At 45.9% G+C, this 24291-nt stretch overlaps 1 protein-coding gene across 1 annotated transcript in view; it reads left to right on the top strand.

The window, feature by feature from the left end:
- The first annotated feature begins 11836 nt into the window (after window positions 1-11836).
- Window positions 11837-24291, top strand: part of LOC146813259 (olfactory receptor 5AR1-like) — a 67795-nt gene continuing 55340 nt past the window's right edge. Inside the window, exon 1 of the mRNA XM_085615346.1 lies at window positions 11837-11892. Within this exon, the coding sequence (XP_085471472.1) occupies window positions 11837-11892 (56 nt within the window). The remainder of the gene's footprint in view (window positions 11893-24291) is intronic.

A 24291-nucleotide genomic window follows, 5' to 3' on the forward strand; every position in this document is an offset into this window, starting at 1 on the left:
TGCATTGTGTGACAACCTTGTTGGTACACAGGGAGTGTAAAATTGTAGGCTTTAGGATGTAATTTTTTTAACACACAACATGTACATTTTTGTAAATGAACTATGACACTATTTAAAAAAATAGCAGGTATTCTGTCGGTTTATGAAAACATGTTTCAATAGGATGAAAATAAATCAGGACTCTTGACCTATTGATGTGCAAATAATAAATATTTGGTGACCGCCAATGTCCAGACATTATGTTTTGTGTGCCCTATAGTTTTATCGTAGAACTGCATCTCTCTGCAAACTTAGTAGACATTTCAGTGGAAAATGTGTAGTCTGTAAATGACAGTGGCCACCACACCATGCTTTAGCAGTATATTTGTGTCAGCGTGCCACCACATCATGCTTTAGCAGTGTATTTGTGCCAGTCTGCCACCACACCATGCTTTAGCAGTATATTTGTGCCAGTTTGCCACCACATCATGCTTTAGCAGTGTATTTGTGACAGTGGTCACCACACCATGCTTTAGCAGTGTATTTGTGACAGTGGCCACCACACCATGCTTTAGCAGTATACTTGTGCCAGTGGCTATCACACCATGCTTTAGCAGTATATTTATGCCAGTGTGCCACCACATCATGCTTTAGCAGTGTATTTGTGACAGTGCCCACCCCACCATGCTTTAGCAGTGTATTTGTGACAGTGGCAACCACACCATGCTTTAGCAGTGTTTTTGTGACAGTGTGCCACCACACCATGCTTTAGCAGTGTATTTGTGACAGTGTGCCACCACGCCACCACACCATGCTTTAGCAGTGTATTTGTGACAGTGTGCCACCACACCATGCTTTAGCTGTGTATTTGTGACAGTGTGCCACCACACCATGCTTTAGCAGTGTATTTGTGACAGTGTGCCACCACACCATGCTTTAGCAGTGTATGTGTGACAGTGGCCACCACACCATGCTTTAGCAGTATACTTGTGACAGTGTGCCACCACACCATGCTTTAGCAGTGTATTTGTGACAGTGTGCCACCACACCATGCTTTAGCAGTGCATTTGTGACAGTGGCCACCACACCATGCTTTAGCAGTATACTTGTGACAGTGTGCCACCACACCATGCTTTAGCAGTGTATTTGTGACAGTGTGCCACCACACCATGCTTTAGCAGTGTATTTGTGACAGTGTGCCACCACACCATGCTTTAGCAGTGTATTTGTGACAGTGTGCCACCACACCATGCTTTAGCAGTGTATTTGTGACAGTGGCCACCACACCATGCTTTAGCAGTGTACTTGTGACAGTGGGCTCCAAAGTGCACCCCTACCACTGTTATCCTGAATGTGGAGGCCTCACTTGCTACACTGGTTCTTTGTGTGACCCTTGGATTTTTCCCAACCTCTATGACTGCGGTATTGTAACATTCACAGCAGCGCCCCTACTCTGAAGTTTGTTCCAGCACCACTGTTTCACTATTTTTATTACAAATTAGACTTTTTCAACTATTTGCATTTTGCACTTTCAGCATACTTTTTTATTTTACCTTTGTAGTTGAAACTCTTTTGCATCCGTTCCTTGTACATGGGCTCATGGTGAATTCCAACCATCTGCTTTGGCCATATGAAATGCCAAACACAGGCAACAGACCGCATTAATTTCCCCTTCCTCTCTTCAACCCTGCTGCTTTGGTCTCCCACTACACCCTAAGGGGTGGATTTGCTAACACTTTGTGCCGGGTATCCATCACTAATATTACACAACTGGTGCAAACTGTTGACTTTCAATTTGATTATCCAACTCAAAACTCTCTAAAGGAAGGCAAGGTAGCGCCAGTGTTGCTTTGCACATTTCAAGGATGACACATGGGCGTTCTCATCCTATCACCTATGGAACTTGGCAGAAATCCCATTCTACTAAAATCTGTAGACTAAAAATAATGCATCTTGTGTAAGACGGGTGGTAAAATGGAGGAATGTTTTGATTTATTTCTAACACTAGCCCACTCTGCCACCCCAGTTCAGACATGGCCATATGCAAATCAGTCTGACCCTGTGCCTCATGGGAACAGTCCAGCCCGAACTGCCAAGCCATGCCTTCCCTGGACAGGAAACAAGCTTCCTAGGACCGGTTTCTGGCATTTCAGCCGTCTTCAGCCAGGCTTGCTTGAATCCAGTGGCAAAGTGAGCAAGGGACTCACGTCTGAGCATACCCTGCCAACTTATGGTGAACAAAGCGGTACAAAAGGGGGTGGTGATGGACGGAGCATCAGAACTAATCAAACACTCACACCCAGTCAACAGATCTGGGTTTGATCCATCACCGTTCTTTAGCCCACTCTGCCACCCCAGTTCAGACATGGCCAAATGAAAATCAGTCTGACCCTGTGCCTCATGGGAACAGTCCAGCCCGAACTGCCAAGCTGTGTCCTCCCTGGACTGGAAACAAGCTTCCTAGGACCGGTTTCTGGCATTTCAGCCGTCTTCAGCCAGGCTTGCTTGAATCCAGTGGCAAAGTGAGCAAGGGACTCACGTCTGAGCATACACTGCCAACTTATGGCGAACAAAGCAAAACCAAAGGAAATGATGGACGGAGTGTTGAACATTGCAAGCACTCACCCCCAGTCAACTGATCTGGGTTTAATCCACCACCGTTCTTTAGTCCACTCCGCCACCCCAGTTCAGACATGGCCATATGCAAATCAGTCTGACCCTGTGCCTCATGGGAACAGTCCAGCCCGAACTGCCAAGCCGTGCCTTCCCTGGACCAGAAACAAGCTTCCTAGACGTGGGACCCGTGCTCTCCATGCCACTGGAGTCAAGCTATCCTGGCTGAAGAGGGGTGAAACCCCGAAACCGGTCCTAGGATGCTTGTTCCCAGTCCAGGGAGGACCTGGCTTGGCAGTTCGGGCTGGACTGTTCACATGAGGCACAGGGTCAAGGCTGATTTGCATATGGCTGGGTTCAAACTGGAATGGCATGGTGAGCAAAAAAACGATGGATTTAGGCCCAGATCCCTGTACTGGGGTGAATGTATGACATTGTTCTGCATTCTGTCCATCAATTGTTGTTTTTGCACTTGTCACCCCGAGTGGGACGGGTATGCTCAGACGTGAGTCCCGTGCTCTCCATGCCACTGGAATCCAGCTATCCTGGCTGAAGAGGGGTGAAACCCCGAAACCGGTCCTAGGATGCTTGTTCCCAGTCCAGGGAGGACCTGGCTTGGCAGTTCGGGCTGGACTGTTCACATGAGGCACAGGGTCAAGGCTGATTTGCATATGGCTGGGTTCAAACTGGAATGGCATGGTGAGCAAAAAAACGATGGATTTAGGCCCAGATCCCTGTACTGGGGTGAATGTATGACATTGTTCTGCATTCTGTCCATCAATTGTTGTTTTTGCACTTGTCACCCCGAGTGGGACGGGTATGCTCAGACGTGAGTCCCGTGCTCTCCATGCCACTGGAATCCAGCTATCCTGGCTGAAGAGGGGTGAAACCCCGAAACCGGTCCTAGGATGCTTGTTCCCAGTCCAGGGAGGACCTGGCTTGGCAGTTCGGGCTGGACTGTTCCCATGAGGCACAGGGTCAAGGCTGATTTGCATATGGCTGGGTTCAAACTGGAATGGCATGGTGAGCAAAAAAACGATGGATTTAGGCCCAGATCTCTGTATTGGGGTGAATGTATAACATTGTTCTGCATTCTGTCCATCAATTGTTGTTTTTGCATGCTGAACTAACCAGCACACATCCAATCTGTGAAAAGTGGTAACTATGTCTAATCGTATTGTTTTGCACTGGAAGGGTGCATTACATTTGGGAGAAGCAGGACGACAAATCCCAGAATGCACTGAGTTTTAAGTGAATGCCAGGACAGGACCCTTCTGGCCCCGGTGGCTGCTCTCTCCCGATAATTTACACATGTGCCCTGCCCACATACCGTGACTGCCAGTGCTGTGGGCAGAGCTGTGAGGCCCTGGGGGGCTAGCGGAGATGTCTGGAAGGCTAAACTTCTGTATGTAAGAAACACTCGGAGGTGCCTTCTTCCAGAATAGAGAGCACTTCGTGTTGTTTCTAAAAATAAGAACATGCTTCTATTCATCAGAGCTCAGTGGAGACTTCAGCACAGAACTGACTCAGCCCCGTCCCCACAAACAGCCGATGCGTTAGGGATATGTAGTTTTGTTAACTCCGCATACTTTGGGGCTGCCTTTCTTGCTTCATGACATTGGACACATGATTACAAAAAAAGAGAAAACCAAGGCCTGGAAACTGAGCGAGGAGACAGCCACCCCAGGGTGCATTTTAAGGGCATCTTAAAATAAACATTAGCCCTGTGTATGACCTTCCAAGCGGCATAACGCTGATATATTAAAGGGAAGGGGTGGTATTAAGTGCACAGTTAATTAAAACCTTTGCACAAAGTGACAGAGTTTAAAACGCTTTACATAAGGAACGGCGTCGGACAACACTAATACAGGTCGGCATGCTAAGACGAGGTGTTAAAATACTGTGATATTAAAGTATTTTCAGGGTGTACATGTTGTTCTGATAAGTTTCGGCTGCTGTCCCTAGTGTTGTTCCAAACTGCTCATGTTCGCTGCCGCGCTACCATGGCTCGTGTTCAGTTTCTGAAGTCATTTCACGGGTTCAGGGCCCACGTGTTCGACTTTAGCAGGGAGCTTGAAGCTGCGCTGTGTGCAGGGCGGTTAAAAGGATGCTGGTGACTTCCCGGCCCTCGATAGAATTTGGGGGGTATTGGTGAAGCAAGATGTTTCCCTACAATGTCTGAAAATCTTGCCCTGGCAGAGCGGAAGCAGAAGGCGCTGTTGGTCGTTGGCCAGGTGGGGGCATCTGCACAGCAGGTGTAGCCAAGACTCGAGCTGGTAGATACAAAGCTTGCAGGTGAGCCGCCCATTCCTCCGTGCCCAGAGCGGATTAAAGTCATGCATTGGAAGGGCCGGCAGCCTGGTGGAGGTAATCTTGTAACGAGTCTGTGGTTGATAAAAAAATGGAGGTAGGGTTGTGCCTTCCCCATGATGTTCAAGGCGTCCAAGGTCGTAAGAGGGGTTTTTGTGGAAGCCTTGCAATGTCTCTCCCAAATGATACTTGAGTGATTTGTGTTTTTTATTGTTCTTTTCCACATGGACAAGGGAATGTTTGAATTGGATAAGTTCGTAGATTCAATCTTAGTGTCCCAATTCCAGATGCAGCTGTGAATGCCGGGGCGAAAGATCATCCGCGGACATGGATTCTCGTTGTGCTTTCAGGGAATGGGCTGTGGCACGCTGTGTAGAGATGTAATATTTCAATAAGTCACCTGGGCAATAAAGGTCTGCGCTTGCCACGACCAGCTCCAGCCTCACCCGCTGGCCCTCCTTGCATGCTGGGGAAAGGAGGACATTTTCTTGTAAGCCATTATTTGATAGTTCGCTAAACATAGGTCCATTATACCTGCGAAGGCCGGATGGACGTAGGACAAAGCTGGCAGCAGTTTGCCACATCAGTCTTTTTAAATTGGCTCAGTGGTGGAGCTGTGCAGGTGACGATTTAGGCGTCTCAAGCTATGTATCACCCCGGCTCCTTTGCACCTAAGGTGTATGAGGTGAACTGCATGGTTTGCCCTTTCATTAAACCAGACGCCCAAGTAGTTGTAACTGGTGCAAGTTACAATTCACGATCTGCCTATCCGCCAGAGAATCGTTTTCATTCTTGGAAGACCATAACTTTGGTTTTTGACTGGTTTGCAGAAGTTTATTCATTATGTTATAAGTATTGAGGGTGTTAAGGGCTGTTTGTCGCCCGTTCTGATTTGGTCCAAAATAACGATGTCGTCGGCATTTTGCGTGGTCTGGAGACCCCCGAGTTTTGGGGCAACCACGCTTGCGTCTGCTAATGATTTGGGCAGGTCGACGGTGTGGAGGTTCAAGAGTAGTGGGGCTAGTGAGCAACCTTGTTTTAAGCCCGTTTGTTGTTTTTTTTTTATTTATTTTTTTTATTTGAAGTACTTTAGTTACATTACTGATCAACAATACATAGGATCAAATTCAACAAAAGAATACAGCCAAATAATGAAGTTTAACATCGTCGATCAAATAGAAATCAATCAAAATCAAAATAAGGTCCCCAAATTTTATCAAATTTTCTTACTCCTCCCACCCGCATGGCATAGATTTGTTAACTTTTCCTAACTCTCCTTATTTTCTGTATCCATTCTGATTTGGATGGAATCTGTTCTGACCGCCAGTTCTGCAATAACAAAGATCTTGCCACTGCCATTGCTATATACAGTAATTTAACAAACTGGACAGGGATTTTAAGATCCGGATCAAAACCATAAAGCATCAATTTTTCATTAAAAAGGACCGTAATTTTATAATAGGCCTGAAAAAACCCAAAAATATCATCCCAAAATACCCTAATTTTAGTACAATGGACCATTACATGGGACCACTTGGCGGAAGTGTGCTGTATACATCTAAAACAGTTCGATGAATAATTTGGATACATTTTAGAAATAGCCGCAGGAGTACGATATCATAGCCATTTCCCAAAGAATAACATTCTACACCAATTTGCTCCTCGAAGTATATTAAAATTAAAATAATTAATGGTCCTCCAAGTATTCATAGATAATACATGATTTTCCTGTTCCCCAAAATTTAAAGATAGTATTGTAAGACCAAACCAACAAAAAGTTCCTCTGAATAAGACATGCCATCTCTATTGGAGTTATCCATACTCCATTTTTAAAAAAATCAACTACTTTAATAAATCCTGCTCTGGCCCAGTTATCTACTATCTCAGATCCACTTTTAATGCCTATCAGTGGAAAAATACTGGACAGCAGGGTTGTTGCATTAATCAATGGGAGTGAATATCTTTTAAACATAGCAGTACGTTTCTTAAGAAACCATATCAGAGTCTTATAACGGACTAATTTGGGAGATTTGAAAATCTGCGGGGGGTGGTATCTCATTTTCTAAACAAATTAGGTCAAAAATGTATAAATAAGGTCTGACCTTGGGTTTTATTCCTAAACCTCAACAAATACTGTATAAAATATGCGTTGTAGTAATCTCTAATATTTGGCAGAGAGAGTCCTCCATGATCTTAAACCGCGTAAAGAGTGTTTATTGCTATACGAGGTGGCTTTTTTGCCCAGACGAAGGCAGAAAACAAAGATTCTACCCTAGAAAAATAAGTTCCTGGCAGAAAACACGGAATAGTGGAAAACAAAAATTGAATAAAGGAAGAACGGACATTTTTATCAGGGCGACCCGACCCAGAATCGATAGTGGCAAAGAGTTCCAGCGTGTAAACATTGAACGGATCTTTAGAAGAAGGGGATCGAAGTTGAGCGTATATAGATCATTAACTGTATGTGAGAAAAAGACCCCGAGATATCTTTTCGGTTTAGTGTTGATACAGCACCTTAAATCGGGATGTATTTCTAGATCTCTATTCCCACACTTCAGAATCTCTGTTTTCTTTTTATTGATCCGATAACCCCTAAGGCTTCAAAATCCTCGAAAATCTGAAAAATCCTAACTTGCGAATGTAGTTCAGGTTTAATTAGTAACATAATATCATCCGCATAGAGTTTGATCTTCGCCATTAAAGGGACTGGGGAAAGAATACTAGAACAGTTCCTTATTGCGGCGGCAAGGGGCTCAATAAAAAACGCAAACAAAACTGGGGATAAGGGGCAGCCCTATCTCGTGCCACGCTTAACTAAAACTGTACTGACCATTACCGTATTTATGATAATATTTGCTTTGGCCATAGAGTAAAGATTTCAAATTAAATTTAAGATTTTATCGGGGATACCAAAGTGCTCCAAAATAATAAAAAGTGTCTCCCATACCACCAAATCAAAGGCTTTTTCTGCGTCCAATAACAAAATCAATGCCGGGATCCCTCGTGTCTCAAAATAATCTAAAGCTTCAATTAAGTAATGCGTGTTCGTGAACAGATGCCTCCCTGGAATAAAGCCGTTTTGATCCGAATGGATCAACTCTGTTGATATTCGATTCATATGCATTGATGTTAATTTTGTAACGATTTTATAATCTATATTTAGTAAGGTAATGGGTCGGTACGAGTTTGGATCTTTAGCTTCTTTCCCTTTCTTCAAAAAACTCACCACAGTTCCTTCCCGAAAAGAGTCCGGGATTGGGCCTCCTTCCAACATTGAATTCAATAATTGCAAAAAAATGTTAGAGAAAACACAGAATTTCTTTAAAAAAAATTCAGCAGACAATCCGTCTGGGCCACAAGCTTTACCATTTGGGAGATCTTTGACTACCAATTCTATTTCTTCCAAAGAAAATGGGCACATTAATGTTGATTGATCAGTTTGGGAGAGATAAGGCAATGCACAATTTTCTAAGAAATCTGATAACTTTTCCTGATCAATATTATGATGTTGACTGTAGATATTATTATAATGAGAAAGCATTATCTTTCCTATCCCGACTGAATCTGCAGTGTCCATTTGGGTCACTGGGCATTTTAATCCTCTAATCAAATTAGCCGCAGCTTGTTCTCTCACCTGCCAGGCCAAAAACTTCCCAGTAAAATTACTCTCTTCGTATATTTTTGGAGATTGTCTGTAAAAAATCTCCTCACTTTGGGCATAGTAATACGTGCTAAATGCCCTTTTGGCTTCATCTAATTGATGTGAAATCGTGCTGGAGGGGTTCAGCTGCCTTAATTCATTTAAAACTTGTATTCTTTGTTCCAAAGCATCTTTTTTACATTTGGCTACTTTAAATGCTGCTGCATCTTTACCTATAATTATTCCGCGAACGAAGGCCTTCATGGCATCCCAAACGATATTAATTGGGGCCGTTTCAACATTCCGGGAAACAAAATCACTAATCTCTGATTTCAGAGATGTTACCCATGTTTCATCATTCAAGTATGTTTTGTTGAATATCCAACGCTTAGGAGTCTTTAGATTTTGTACTAAAGCGAACCTAATGACTAACATTGCATGGTCTGAGAACCCATTATGAATGGGCCTCTGATGCAGCATATTAAGCTGTCTGGAGACAAGAAAGAAATCTCCCTGACCAGCATGTGTATGCTTTTCTTAACGGGTAATGTGTGCGCCATGGGTCACAAAGGTCTAAAGTTTTTTTCTAATTAAGAATGACTTTCAATGATTTAGGTTTAGATTGCTTCCTTGATTGCGTGGTTGAATCCAATTTTAAGTTCATGAGCAGATTAAAATCTCCTCCAATATTAATGTCTCCTACCACCATCAATAAAGATTGAAACAAATCTTCATACACTGAAGAATTATCATCTACTGGGGCATAGAAGCCCACAAACGTGATAGGTCTCAGTCTATTTTTAATTTTACAGGTGACCCAGCACCAACGCCCTGAGCCATCCTCGTCTGTGTGTACAATCTCAGCATGAATATTCTTCTTTAGAAATATCGCAACCCCTCGCTGCGCTTCAGAAAACAAGGAGAAACCACGGTATGAGGCCCATGTTTTAAACATTGAAAATTGATCTAATTTTAAAGATGAGATATGAGTCTCCTGCAACAATATTACCGAGGGATTTTCAGACTGGATCCACATTTCTATGGCCTGAAGCTTCTTTTTGTTATTTAAACCATTAACATTGAAAGAAATCATTTTCAAACACTCATCACTCAGCATTTAAAATAGATTACATATTTTCTGCAAATATCTCTCTTTTTATCTTTTGTAAGCAAAGAGCCACCTATTCGAAGCAAAATATTTGATAAACATAGCACTAAAGACTTAATTTTTTTACTCCATCCCCACCCACGTGACTCCCACCCCCCCACATGTGGCCCTACTTCCCTCCCCCACACTGGCCACAGATCTAAGCCCCTAAACCTTGGGTGTCCTGGTATTACACCCCTTAGGTCCTGGACTCCTCCTCCCCCTCAAAGGAAAAAAAACATTTTTTTTCCCCAGCCATCACTTTTCACCCTTATGCCCCTGAGTGATTTCCTTCAGTAAGTCTTGTGCTTCATCCAGGTCTGACAGCATATACTGCTTGCCCTGTGCCAGAACTTTAAGTTTAGATTGTTGAGCAATCATGGCCTGGGCACGGTAGCTTTAAACAGGTGAAGCATTTTCACGAACTCCTTCCTCCTACGTGCAGCAGTTGCCGACATATCGGAGAAAATCCGGCATTTAGTTGTCTCATTGACAGCAAATTGTCTTAACTGATATGCCTTAGACAAAATAGCTTCCTTTATCCGACTATCTGAAAAATGTAACAGGATTGTGCGAGGTAGAGCAGAGTGGGGAAAAGACTGGGCAGGCAACGATGTGCTCTAGTTATTGTTAGATCCCCCTCATATTCTGGTATTACTTTCTGTTTTAAAAAGGAGGTCACCCAGTGCACTGTATTGGATCCCTCTACCCCTCCGGGACTCCTACAATACGCAGGTTTGATCTTCTAGTGAAATTTTCCAAATCATCGAGTTTTATTTCCAAGGCACGTCTGCTTCTGTCGATTATTTTGGCACCTTTTTTAACTGCCGTCATTGGATCTTCCAAGGTAGAGATTTGCATCTCAGCTTCTTGAAGACGGAGTGGAAAGCTTGAAACTAAGTCCCCTATCTTCTCCAGTCGCTGATGTATTGAGGCTAATTCAGCTTTTTGGAATCTTTTTATCTCCCGAACTTCATCCAAAATCAAATTCAACATGTCTTTAACTGACATCTGAATTTCACCTATGGACTCCGTAGTCATGTTTAAGACAGGGCTGAAGGGGTCGGCTGACCTTGTGGGTGGAGTGTCCATGGTTGATGATAATGAAGACGGCTTCGTAGATATTAATTGGGCAGTATTAAGATCCATAGCAGTCGAAGAACCAATTCGAGTATAATTTTGTGAGGCCATTTCAGGCATCAATGTTTGTTCATCCTGCTTTTGTGCGATCAGCCGGGATGAATGCTCATCTTGATAAAGAAATCGAGGAGGTACTAAAATAGAGCTAGGTACAAACTCTGACTCAGACTCAGGCTTGGACACTGTTTCTGAGGACTGGATATCTGCTGAGGAAGTCGCATTTTGAGGTCCCTCTACGCAAGATAAGCTATTTGACAAAAGCGTACTGGATTTCTTCTCAAACAGGGGGAACTGCTTACCCCCCTTCAAACCATCAGCCAATTTAGTCTCGATTTTAGGTTCATTACCAGAGTCAAACTGAGTGGGAGACAGTGATTCAGGTGGATGAGCTGATTGAAAAACCACCAAACTAGTGCAGAGGTTCTTTGTTCTACCCTGCACCGAAATCTCAACTGTACTGAATTGCCCTATTGGGGCCGTAGAGGGTCCTTCTAACTCGTCTGAGCTCTCTAGGGACACCCTATCAGTTGCCTTCTTCACATTCTTTATCTCCATAGGCAGCTGACGGCGAGCTTTTGCTTTTATATTAATGTGGGCGTTTAATAGTTTACCCATGACTCAGACAAAGTTCACCAAATGGTTCTGCAGTCTATTAAATCTTTCTTCACCTCGCCTCCTTCACCTCCTTCACTTTTTTTTTCCCCCCCAGCCGGAACCAAATCAGGACGCCGATTCTCGACCACCTGTACACCAACTATGCCTTTCAGCCCAGAGCAACTTGCTCACCTGCTCTGCACTCTTCTGGCCTAGAAGGGCTTGGATTTAGTCAGTCATGGGTAATTTCCGCTGGCAGTAGCGATATCGTCCTATTCCGAGCAGCAGATCCAACTTCGCCAGAAGAGCCGACTCAAAGAGAGCCAACCAGGAGGTCAAATCCGCAAAATCGGCAAACTCCAGAGCCCCGGCACAACGTATCTGCTGGAAAACGCCGGCAGCCGCGAGCCGCCATGACTGCCGAGAGCCGAGAGGTGAAGAAGAAAGAGGGGGAGGAGCCAAACGCCAGGTGACCGCGCGGAGCTGTGGGCTCCGCCGCTCAACCCATCCGCCTCGTCCAGTCCAAAGTTTTAAGCCATTTTGTGATGGAATCTGAGTGGATACTGTTGGGGTGCTGGTGTTGCTCTTCGCCCAGATCTCCTGATGAAGTGACATTAGTGCAGAGAGAAGTGTATGGGGAACTCCCCAGGAATTTAGCTTGTGCCATAGAGTTCCCAAGTCGACTCTGTCGAACGCCGCACTATAGTCCACAAAACAGCAGAATAAAGGTAGCTGTTTGTCCTGAGTGGTCCTCCGGGATAAGTATGCCAGCGCTATTACATTGTCTGTTGTTGAGCAGCCCAATCTAAATCCTGACTGGGTGTGAGAAAGAATACTTCTTTCTGTTACCCAAGTTTCTAATTCAGCCAGTAGGATGCGGGCATAGGTCTTAGCTTCAATGTCCAGCAGTGCTACTAGCCGGGCATTGGCCGGATTTGATCGGTTGCCCTTTTCATGGTTAGGATGCAGTATTGAGCCCTGCCATGTAGGATAAATAGTGGCTGTAAAGCAGGTTTAAAGAGCGGTGTGAGAAGTCCTGCCCAGAAGGATTGATTTGATTGAAAAACTGCTACGAAAATTCCATTAGGCCCCGGCGCACCGGTCACTGCTCATATGTTTGATGAATTTAATTACTGCAACTTCTAGAATATCTGGGCCCAGGATCCTTTCGGGATTTGGTATCTGATGGGATGGAGGGCTTGCATAGCACCCATCTGTTGCTCCAGAGCTGTTTGATGTAATTGGCCCATACACTCTCGGATACTCTGTTCTCCATAGAACGGCCTTGGTTACAATTCGATTAATGTATTTCCAGAATGGAGCGGTGTTTTTCCCTTTAAGGAGCAAAATAATGTTGAGCCAGGCAGCTTCCATCCATTAAGTGCGTTTCTCCCATAAGCTTTTCTTGTGGGCGGCTCGAAGAGGTCCACAATGCCCTGCAGAGCTGTATCCCCTCTCCGTTTTAATTTTAAGGCCTTCGAAGATTCTGCTTACTTGCCAACAACTCCTTGTTCGGGTGCCGGTGTAGGTGGTGTGACCCTTGCTTTTTCCCGGCATCCGATGTTCAGCCCATGGCTGATATATTACTACAGTGTTTCTGAAGACATTGAAGGGCGTGTGTGTCACAACACGTGCACGTGTGTGTGTGTGTATTTGTCTGCAGGTATCTGTGCATGTATGCACATATGTTTGCGAGTGTGAGGAAATGTGCATGCACACTCGTTCTGAACAGGCTTGAGCTTTACTAACTAAAGTCATTGTCAAATTGTATTGCAATGACACATCATGCCACTCACCAACCTCTGCCTTTGCGGCAACACTGAATCCTGCAGTGCTCCCATCGCTTCCTCTTTCGACAACACTTATGGAGGCTTCTAGGGTGAGATTGCAATGATGCCCCTGATAAGGGGAAATACCAGACTATTTACCTGTGATCTTCATTATTCTGTATCTGATGCGCCGAGATAAATAATGTGCCACCCTGGCCTTAACAGAATTCTTTTTTGAGTTTGACAGCCAACTCTTCCACCAGTCTCAGGGTACTTCGATGGGGAGTACCTTTGCCCCCAGTGTGGCATGTTTGTATATGGCGGCATTTGAACAAGAGACCATTCAACATGTGACTAACCCCTTCGGAGCTAACCTGAGACTGTGGAAGAGGTACATAGATGACATCCTCATGTTTTGGCAGGGGGACATACAGAGATGTGCCGAATTTTGCGAGTTCGATTAACACAAAAAAACAGCACTTGAAATTCACCCACACTATATCTGCCATGAACATTGCCTTCCTAGATCTCACCATCAAATTACAAGAGGGTAGAATAACGACATCCCTATACAAAAAGCCTACCGACAGAAATAGTTTGCTACTGTACAGTAGCTATCATCCTGCTACACTGATAAATAACCTTCCCTTCAGCCAATTTCTAAGAATTAGAAGAAATTGTAGTTCCACAGAGGACTACAAAATTGAAGCAGAGATACTGGCTGACAATCTGCTGAAGAGACAATACCCTAAGAAACAGGTTCCCTCTTGCACGAAATGAGCAAGAAACAATAATCGTGAAAGCCTCCTAGAGGTACATGAGAAAGAACTCACTGACATTTTGACCTGTGTGACCACGTACACACCTAGATCCAATCTAATAAAGAAGGCAGTGAACAAACACTAGGCAATTCTGAACACGGGTACACTGACAATACCCAAACCAAGGTTTGCATTTAAACGTACCAACAATTTGAAAGATATGTTGGTGCACACTAGACCCAAGAATAGCAACATCCCTAACCAGAGGCAACTGTGGGATCTCCCACCCGTGACAGGACACTATCCCTGCGGCTCCTGTACCATGTGCCCACAGACCAGACACACCAAACAATAGGTTCTATCAGACACATTTACATGGACGCTAATCAAACACACTAACTGTAACACCCCACGTTGTGTTCACATGCTGACCTGCCCTTGTGACAAGAGGTATGTTGGCATGACCATGAGGCCCGTTAAGGTCAGAATCACTGAGCACAAGAGCAATATTCGTTGCCATAAAACTACCACCAAACTATACACCCACTTCTCTGAACTCGGACACCCCCCAATGAGTCTACGCTGGGTCATCCTAGAATCCCACCAACAAATAACACAGACTGCTTTGTTCAGGATTGAACAAAGGTGGGTGTTCCATCTTGACTTAGCAAATGACGGCCTGAATGACGCCATAGTCAAGTCAAGTCATAGAATTTGTATAGCGCACTACGTACCCAGAGGGTTTCAAGGCGCTTAGGAAGGGGAGGAGGGTTATTTGTCAAATATCCACGTTTTAAGCTGCTTTCTGAACGCTAGGTGGTTCTGGGTGAGGCGAAGGTAGGCGGGGAGTGAGTTCCATGTTTTAGCAGCCAGGTATGCAAAGGATCTGCCTCCCATGGTGGTCTTGTTGATGCGAGGTATAGTGGCGAGGGCTTGGCTGGAAGATCGTAGTTGGCGGGAGGGGGTGTAGAAGGACAGTCGAGAGTTGAGGCAATCTGGTCCGATGTCGTAGAGTGATTTGTGTGCGTGGGTAAGTAGTCGGAAGGTGATCCTCTTATTGACGGGTAGCCAGTGGAGGTCTTTAAGGTGATCAGAGATGTGTTCGTTGCGAGGGATGTCTAATATGAGCCTGGCTGATGCGTTTTGGATTCGTTGGAGTTTCTTCTGGAGCTTTGCGGTAGTACCCGCGTAGAGGGTGTTTCCGTAGTCCAGTCGGCTCGTGACAAGAGCGTGGGTAACTGTTTTCCTTGTTTCGAGGGGGATCCAGCGAAATGTTTTTCTGAGCATGCGAAGAATGTTGAAGCAGGAAGAGGATATGGCGCTGACTTGTCTGTTCATTGAGAGTGAAGAATCCAGGATGACGCCTAGGTTCCGTGCGTGGTCTGTCGGGATGGGTGCTTTTCCGAGGGCTTCAGGCCACCAGGAATCGTCCCATGCAGAGGGGGATGTACCTAAGATGAGGACTTCAGTTTTGTCTGAGTTCAGTTTCAGACGGCTTTGTTTCATCCATTCGGCAACTTCTTTCATTCCTTCGTGTAGGTTAGTTTTGGCGGTGCTAGGGTCATTGGTGAGAGAAAGGATTAGTTGAGTGTCGTCCGCGTAGGAGATGATGTTGAGGTTGTGTCGGCGTGCGATGGCCGTAAGGGGGCTCATGTATACGTTGAAGAGGGTGGGACTGAGTGAGGATCCTTGAGGGACGCCGCAGATGACTTCAGAGGCCTCGGACTTGAATGGAGGAAGGCGGACTCTCTGGGTTCTTCCGGTGAGGAACGAGGTGATCCATTCAAGTGCTTTTCCTTGGATTCCGATGTTATTGAGGCGTTGTAGAAGGGTGCTGTGGCAGACTGTATTGAATGCTGCAGAGAGGTCGAGGAGGATGAGGGCGACTGTGTCTCCGTTGTCCAGTAGAGTTCGAATGTCGTCTGTTGCTGCGATGAGGGCGGTCTCAGTGCTGTGTTTGGCTCGGAAGCCAGACTGTGAGGAGTCGAGGGATTTGTTGGCTTTGAGGAAAGCGGCGAGCTGGTTGTTGACGGCTTTCTCGATGACTTTGGCCGGGAATGGAAGAAGCGAGATGGGGCGGTAATTTTTGAGTTCGGTGGGGTCCGCTGTTGGTTTTTTCAGAAGGGCAGTGAGTTCGGCGTGTTTCCAGTCTTCTGGGAAGGTAGCGGAGTTGAAGGAGCAGTTGATGACGTCTCGGAGGTGCGGTGCTATGACGGAGTCTGCTTTGTTGAAGATGTGGTGAGGGCATGGGTCTGTGGGGGATCCTGAGTGGATGGAATTCATCAGGCGGATGGTGTCCTCAGTGGAGATTGGGTTCCAAGCGTTAAGGGTGTTCACGGGGGGAAGGTGGTCAGCAGATGGTAGGGTGGGTTGGTTTCCGGGTTGGTTGTCAAAGCTGTTGTGGATGTCTGCAATCTTGTTGTGGAAAAAAGAGGCTAGGGAGTCGCAGAGGGTTTGAGAGGGGGTGATGTCGTTGGAGTTGGCCGAGGGATTGGAAAATTCCTTGACGATGTTGAAAAGTTCCTTGCTGTTGTGGGCGTTGTTGTCAAGTCGATCCTTGAAAGCTGTTTTCTTGGCTTTTCGGATCAGTTGGTGGTGGGTGCGGGAGGCGCTTTTGAAGGCGTCCTTGGTGCTGGTGGTTGGGTCTTTTTTCCAGGCCTTTTCAAGGGAGCGGCAGAGTTTCTTGGATTTCTTGAGATCATCGTTGAACCATGAGGCTTTCTTGCTGCCAGGTTTGCTTTGACGTTTTTTCAGTGGAGCTAAGGTGTCGGCGGTGTTGGATAACCATAGGGTGAGGTTGGCGGCGGCTTCGTTGGCGTTAGAAGAGAGGGCTGGGGAGTTTCGAAGGAGCGATGCGGAGATTTGGTCCGTGGTGATTTTGTTCCAGTTTCTTTGCAGGGTAGGTTGGGAGTGGATGATGGGTTTCGGCTTGTTGTAGATGAAGTGAACGCAGCTGTGGTCGGTCCAGAGGAGATCCGTAGTGTGGCAGAAGGAGATATGATTGCTGGATGTGAAGATGGGGTCGAGTGTGTGACCTGCGATGTGGGTGGGGGAAGTGACTAGTTGTTTAAGTCCGAGGTTGGCGAGGTTGTCCACGAGGGTGGAGGTGTTGTGGTCGTTGGTCTTTTCAAGGTGAAAGTTGAGGTCTCCTAGAAGGATGTAATCTTTGGAGGGGAGCGCGTGTGGGGTGATGAAGTCCGGGATGTCTTCACTGAATTTTGCGCGGGGTCCTGGTGGTCTGTAGAGGAGAGTGCCTCTGAGTGTTGTTTTGGGGTCGATGTGGATCTGGAAGTGAAGATGTTCGGAGTTGGCGAGATTGACGTCAGAGCTGGTTGAGATGCGGATAGATTTCTTGTGGACGATGGCGATTCCTCCTCCTGTGTGGCTGGTACGGTCTTTGCGGGTGATCTTATAGTCTTCAGGGATGGCAATGGTGATGTCTGGTGCGGAGGAAGCATTCATCCATGTTTCCGTAAGGAAGGCGATGTCCGGGGAAATGGTGTCTAGTAGATTCCATAGGTCAATGGCATGCCTATGGACCGATCGGGTGTTGAGAAGGATGCATTGTAGGTGGTTGGGGTCGGGAATCTGTGGTGTGGACGTAGCAGAGATGTTGTCGGTGCCGCTGAATTTGCAGGAGTAGCAGGAGAAAGGGCCATGGGTGTGTCCAGGAGCGGCAAGGACGCAGTTGGGGGCGCGACCGGGGTCGAGGGCTAGGAGGGAGGCGGCATCGTAGGTAATGCGGGAGGGCTGGGCAGCTCGAGGGGCAGGGGGTCTGGCGCTGGGCGCGGTCCAGGCGCGGACGGGCGTAGACGGGCTTACCTTTGGCGCACCTTTGGCGCGGGTTGGGCGCGGGCGCTGCGCGTAAACGCTGCGCGCGGGAACTACTGTCATATATGGAGAGTGGAGGGGGAGGGGCGAGGGCGGCTCAGCTGGGAGGCGTGGCGGGCTCAGGGGAACACAACAACAGCAGGATCAAAATGGAGGGGAGGTCAGAGCAGGGCGCCGGGGGAAATCACACACAACAATGCAATCAAAGCAATGTAAGCGCTGTGGGATAATAGCGCTATGAAATTACGAAGCTTACTAAAAATGGAGCTATGCAGATATCACAACTTGGTTACAATGCAGCAATACGATACCACGCTGTGAGGAGCAGCGAGGGGAGCGATCACTCAAGGCGGAAGCAGCGAGTGAATCACAGCGCTGCGAGGTTTGGGGAATGCTTTTGGGTGCTTGTGGGAGGGCGGCTCAGCTGGGAGGCGTGGCGGGCTCAGGGGAACACAACAACAGCAGGATCAAAATGGAGGGGAGGTCAGAGCAGGGCGCCGGGGGAAATCACACACAACAATGCAATCAAAGCAATGTAAGCGCTGTGGGATAATAGCGCTATGAAATTACGAAGCTTACTAAAAATGGAGCTATGCAGATATAACAACTTGGTTACAATGCAGCAATACGATACCACGCTGTGAGGAGCAGCGAGGGGAGCGATCACTCAAGGTGGAGCACCATTAATTAATCTGATATATACAACCATTGTCCGCAACTTTAACGAATGAGTATATCAGCTTAGGACTCCACGCTAGTCTCTCACCTCTTAATACACCTCTGCCACATGATATCGACATCAGGCTAGTCAGATATGGAGATTAGGCTTTGTTAGGACGATATATCTAATAACTAACAATAGAGTACAATACTACACTCTAAGATGGCCGACATGCGAATCACCCAATCGGCAGTCGCCAGCAATTTATGCACGAATTTAGCGCAGTGACGCGAGCGCTTTTGCACTGTATATATTCTTGTTCACATTGTTGATAAAACCGCGCCACTCAATGCCAAATTTGAAGCCCTTGATGCGCATCCACATCAAGGTAATAGCCAGAACTATAGACTTTCACCACATTCAAAGATGGCCTCCATGGTTACACTGTAGATGATGTCATGCCGACACCATCACATCACACACCAGGTGCGGCTGATTTACCATGCTTAACGGCACCAGGAGAGGGTATTTTAGACAGGAACCGGCAACCTGTCTTTTCCTTCCTGAGGCAGCGGAGCAGGTAGGTGAGCCGGACTGCTCTGAGCGGGAGCAGGTGAGTATGGATTACGCGTTGAGACTATGCCTGGTCACAAGCTTTTAAGAGAGGTAAGAGGTGCTGGGAATTGCTGACAAGTTACCACTGGTCTTTGGGAAGGGTACGCTGACTCTGATGTTCTGTAGAGCTCTACACTAAGACATAGCTTGGGCGCTGTAGGCGCTCTTAACACACCGCACGATTGGCATAATATCGGAGCGCATGGTGAAGGCGCCAGCAGCTACGCAGCAGGTCTGGGGCACTTTTGAGTCTGTTGAATAACCTTGTCAATGATACCAATTTCACGACTATGGGCTTACTTTAACCTGAACCATGCCCACTTTCACTTTTAATGCTCTAGAGTCATGGCTTTAGCAGCTAAATGTTGTGCCTACAAGCCCACACCCAGCATACCTTGTATTTTTGTATTTTTGTTTTTTCCTTTTAATAAACAGCGACACTACGTTGAGTGTACATAAACTCTGCTGCAGTCTGATGAAGCAGCACTTGAATCCTTAAGAGGTGAGCTGATACACACTCACCATGATGTTCAATTACTCTAACTGGTTATACAGAGGTTTTTATTTTTTATATTCTAAATACAAATGAAGGCACACTTAGAATGTGATATTCATGAAATCATGTTGTTTTTATCACTTGTATAGATTCAAAGAGGTTGTGTACGGTGAAATACAACCACTGGAATTAATAGGACCATGTACCAATATCTCCATTTGGTTTTTTGATCCTTTTTGTTTGTACTCTAGGCTGGCTGCTTTTCTCCGGGGGGAACATCCTACCGAGAGAAGAAGTGGTATGTAGAACCACACCACACACCGTAGATAGTTTTCATTTAGTCACTAGGTCCTGAGGAATCGCCAACTGATCTATTAGAGACATTTTATAGGCGAGAAACATGTTGACCACTAAGGGGTAGAGCGTAATGTTTGTCAGATTAAAACAAAATAGTCGCCCTCCTTCTTCTTTTTACTTTTTAATCAGGTTGTGGCCTCGCCAGAATAAAAATAATTATAGAGGATTCCCTTACCTGTTTTAACTCACACACCACATCAACATCTTACCAGGCCCCTCACACCCACGGCACCTATACGGCAAGGAACAAAAGATCTCTGATTAAGAGCCCCTTTATGGGCGCCCATCGAGCATTGCAGCGCTGGCTCGACGAGGAGCAGACCCATATGATGAAGCATGACACCTAGCTTGCTGGGTGTGTGAGGGTCCTAGTTCCAAAAGGAGGTATTTCCCACCTCCCCACCACTCTGAGTACTCACCAGGTGGCCAACTTTCCACCCAGGAACACCGTACCTCTTTTGTCTTCCAGAGATAAATATACACATGTATATTCACTCATCTGTATGTTTACTCCCACCCCTTGCTGTAAGTCTCCAGTTTTTTGTTATTTATCATTTCCAAAAAGAAATTTACACCTTGGTGTAGGCTTACATGGTTGCGGAGCCTCTGTGTGCAGAATTTGCAAGAGTAATGTTGCTAGTAATAACTGTGCACCTGTTGATGGAGACCTCTTGATCTCCCTGTGGGAAAGTAAGGGAAGAATATTAAAGTTTGGCATTCCTTAAAGAAAAAAAAAGGAATTTATAGTGTAAATTTAAATTGATTTATAGTATTTATTACTATCCAAGAACCAATACATTTCCATTTCACAGCACATAAACTTAACAATAAATATGTGTATGTATATTGATTGAATATATACATACTCATTTTCTTAAAATGTACAGCCCATTTACATTTTAGATGTTTTTAATGTTTAGAAACAAATTGAAAAGGTATGTCTTTTATTATTTCAACTATTGCTATTTTTAAATTTTAAAATATGTTACATTTTTAGATTACAATTATTATTAAATTTTAAAACAATAAAATGAGGAATCACTAATTATTTGCAAAGCTTGTCATTAATATTTATTTTGTATCACCAAAAACCGTTATATGATGGAACAATGCTTGCATTCATCACGGATATATATATTATGTAAATGTTGAAACAATATAACTTATTTAACATTAGATCCTATAGGGTGCTATTTTATTTCCCTGCCTCCATTATTTTCTCTGGTAGTGTGTTGCAGTACCTGTGGCTGGCATATGGGTTGCTTGACTCACGCCAAAGCTGGGCTCGAGTAAATTTGCATTGTTTTTACCATCTTAGATATGTGGAATTTTGTGAATTGGATTTTGTAGTGTGTTAGAAGTACAACCGTAGTTCTACTTTACACACTGCAAAATGAATGCATTTTGTGAATTCCTTCCTCGCCACAGTCCAAGATTACCACACTTCCCATGCAAGAATGATGCAGGGTCCATTTTGACCAGTGAACTCTTGTAAGCCCGGCATTCTGGGGGAATTAATGGCAATACCATGTTTTAAGAATGGGGTTCAGGAAGACTCCTGAAGAGGAGGTAAAACCCATGCCTAAACATGAGTACTCTTCTTCATAAAGCCTTAGAAGTAAGATGTCATGTCACCTCAGTTAACAAGCACCAGCATATTCAAAGCCCGGTATCCATGTAAGTGGCCCTCATACAAAACAAATACAACCTCTAAATTCACATTGGTAGATGCTGCTCAGATGTATCACAACAGGTATCAAAACAAGATTCTTTGACCAGTGGTGCATAGGGGCTAGCTGGGGAGGTGGAAAGGATTATCAAAAGATGCACCCTCATTAACATAGGAAGAATTCAGCAGATGACATACAGTGGCTCAGAGCATCAAAACCAACACCTGTAAATTGTAAAGACGCAGAGCCTGGTGACTGGGAAATCCAAATGATGTGCAATGACAAATTTGGCCGTCAGTATCATTCCTCTATCATTACACAAATATCTCCACCGTGGTCTAAATGCCATCCCTCTGTCAATAAAGAATAATTTCTACCCAAGTGCAATCATTCTGTCATTGCACTCCTATCTCTACTAAAGTCTAACAGGTTTAGTACAAGAGCAATGTGGTAAATCTATTATACTACAAAATGCAATGGCAAATATTATATTGTACCAAAACGTGTCAAGGTAATTATAAGTAATTTTAATTTAGGGTTAATTTACCTCCTCCAGATGTATGTGTCTAGATGATATATATAGTATAGAAATTGCTTGGATCTGTGTGCTACAATCCTTAGTTCAGTAAGCTACATTACACACATTCCTAAAATAGACACAGTTGCATGAAACATTAGAGTCATACTTACCACACCAGTGAGAGACATACCACCTCTAAGTGAAACACGCCTACATTCTACATCATTCAACAAATTTCCACTGCCTCACAATCTTCAGCAAAGGTCTGGAAAATAACTTCCACACTTCATACGTCATTGCTACATAGAATGTCTCTATACCACTTGTTGGAACTGGGGTTGCCAATTCACAAAGGTAGCCTGGCTCGTGGCAGGAAGGCACCCAAAGGCATTCTGTGTAAAGTAGCTGTGCAGCACACACATCCACCTAGGCAGAGTAACGCACGCAATGATCTGACACCACTCCACTTGTGTTTAAGAACAAGACTCTTTATGTAGCGTTTTATAGCAGGAAGTAGGCTAGCATGAATTCATTTAGATAGGAGCATAACCTCGGCAATAAATTAGCATGAAATCACTAAAGACTGAGCAAAACATTGACAGTAAATTAGCATGAATTAATTAAAGACTGAGCAAAACATTGACAGTAAATCAGCAGGAATTCATTAATGACTGAGCAAAACATTGACTGTAAATTAGCAGGAATTCATTAATGACTGAGCAAAACATTGACTGTAAATTAGCAGGAATTCATTAATGACTGTACCCCCCCACACTTCAACCCTCCTTAACAGAGTCTCGGCAACTGGGGACTATATCCCAGGCAAGGGTGTATGGCTTCCTTGAACCACCTCCAAGGGGGGGTGAATTCCTTAAGGGGCTGTAGCGCTTGCTTGCTGGCTCTCCCCAGCCTCACTCGCTCTCCTAGGTATTGCAGGTATGTCCTAAGCCTCCCTGAGCCTCATCAGGCACCCCAGGCCCAGTCTCGGTCGAGCCTCACGGTGTCTCCCCCCAGGCTTTTAGGCACAGTCTCAGTCTCTCCCGGGGAAGGGCGGAAGCGGGACTGCCTCCCTTGAGTTGGACACTTCTCGGCAGCCCCTGCGCTCCGTGAATCTCCGCTCCCTTCCCGGGGACATTACCTGCACTCTTCGGCCCTCCAGGGCCCTTGCGTCGGTCACGATGATCTGGCGCCTCCAGAGGGGGACTGTCAAAGGAGTCACGAACCCGCTTCACTCCCGCTGGAGCAGAGCAGCTCGCGGGGAGTGATGACGAGGGGAGATGGAGGCTGGATGAGGGCGGGGGCGATGCCTATGACTCGGCCGGCACCCCCGTCACGTGATGGTGGAGAGTCTCCTCAGATCGGCTGCGGCCGCCGGTGCTTCCGCGGAGATGATTTTCCTCAGCTGATGTAGGGGTCGCGACCGGGACGGCCAGCCCCTCTTTACAGTTGCAGCTTCTTCGGGCAGCGGCGGTGAGTTTGGGGCCAATTTACACTTCACAGCTACTGCGCTGACAGGACTCGGGCTGCGGCGGTGAGTGGAGTTAATTAAGGTCTCTCAGCTGCCACGCTGACAGGACTCGGGCTGCGGCGGTGAGTGGAGTTAATTAAGGTCTCTCAGCTGCCGCGCTGACAGGACTCGGGCTGCGGCGGTGAGTGGGGGAATGACTAGCGCTTCTCGCACAGCGCTTCAGGGCTCAGCGCCTCAGGGGAAGGACAGCGCCCATCCAGTTTAGGGCCTCTAGCATATAGCGCTGGGATCTGCAGGGGGTAACAGCGCTGACAGAGTCAATGAGGGGGCTCTGTGTAGGATACTCGGTTAGGTCCCCAGCAGTCCTTCGTTCAGTTGGTGGTTTCTTGTGGCCCTGTTGGCTCGTTGCCCTTTTCCCAGTTGAGGGGTTGGTTAAGGCAGGTAGGGGGGGGGGTTGAGTTGGAGGCTGCTGTCAGTCAGGCCTCTCTGGATGGTCCCCTGGGGATTCCCTCACACTGGGCCAGGTCAGTGGGTTTGGTCAGGTTTCCTCACACAACTTAAAGGGCAAGGCCTAGACCTAGTCACCCCTAGTGGTATAGGTGCCCCCTCCCCCTTCTGCCTAAAACTCCAGCACAGGGTCTCCCCAGGTCAGTGACGCCCTCCCAACTGACTAGAAAGTTTCCCACCCTTTCTATTTATACTCCCAGGTCAGGTGACCTC

This window comes from Triturus cristatus, chromosome 7 (assembly GCF_964204655.1).
Source record: "Triturus cristatus chromosome 7, aTriCri1.1, whole genome shotgun sequence".
Lineage (NCBI taxonomy): Eukaryota > Metazoa > Chordata > Amphibia > Caudata > Salamandridae > Triturus > Triturus cristatus.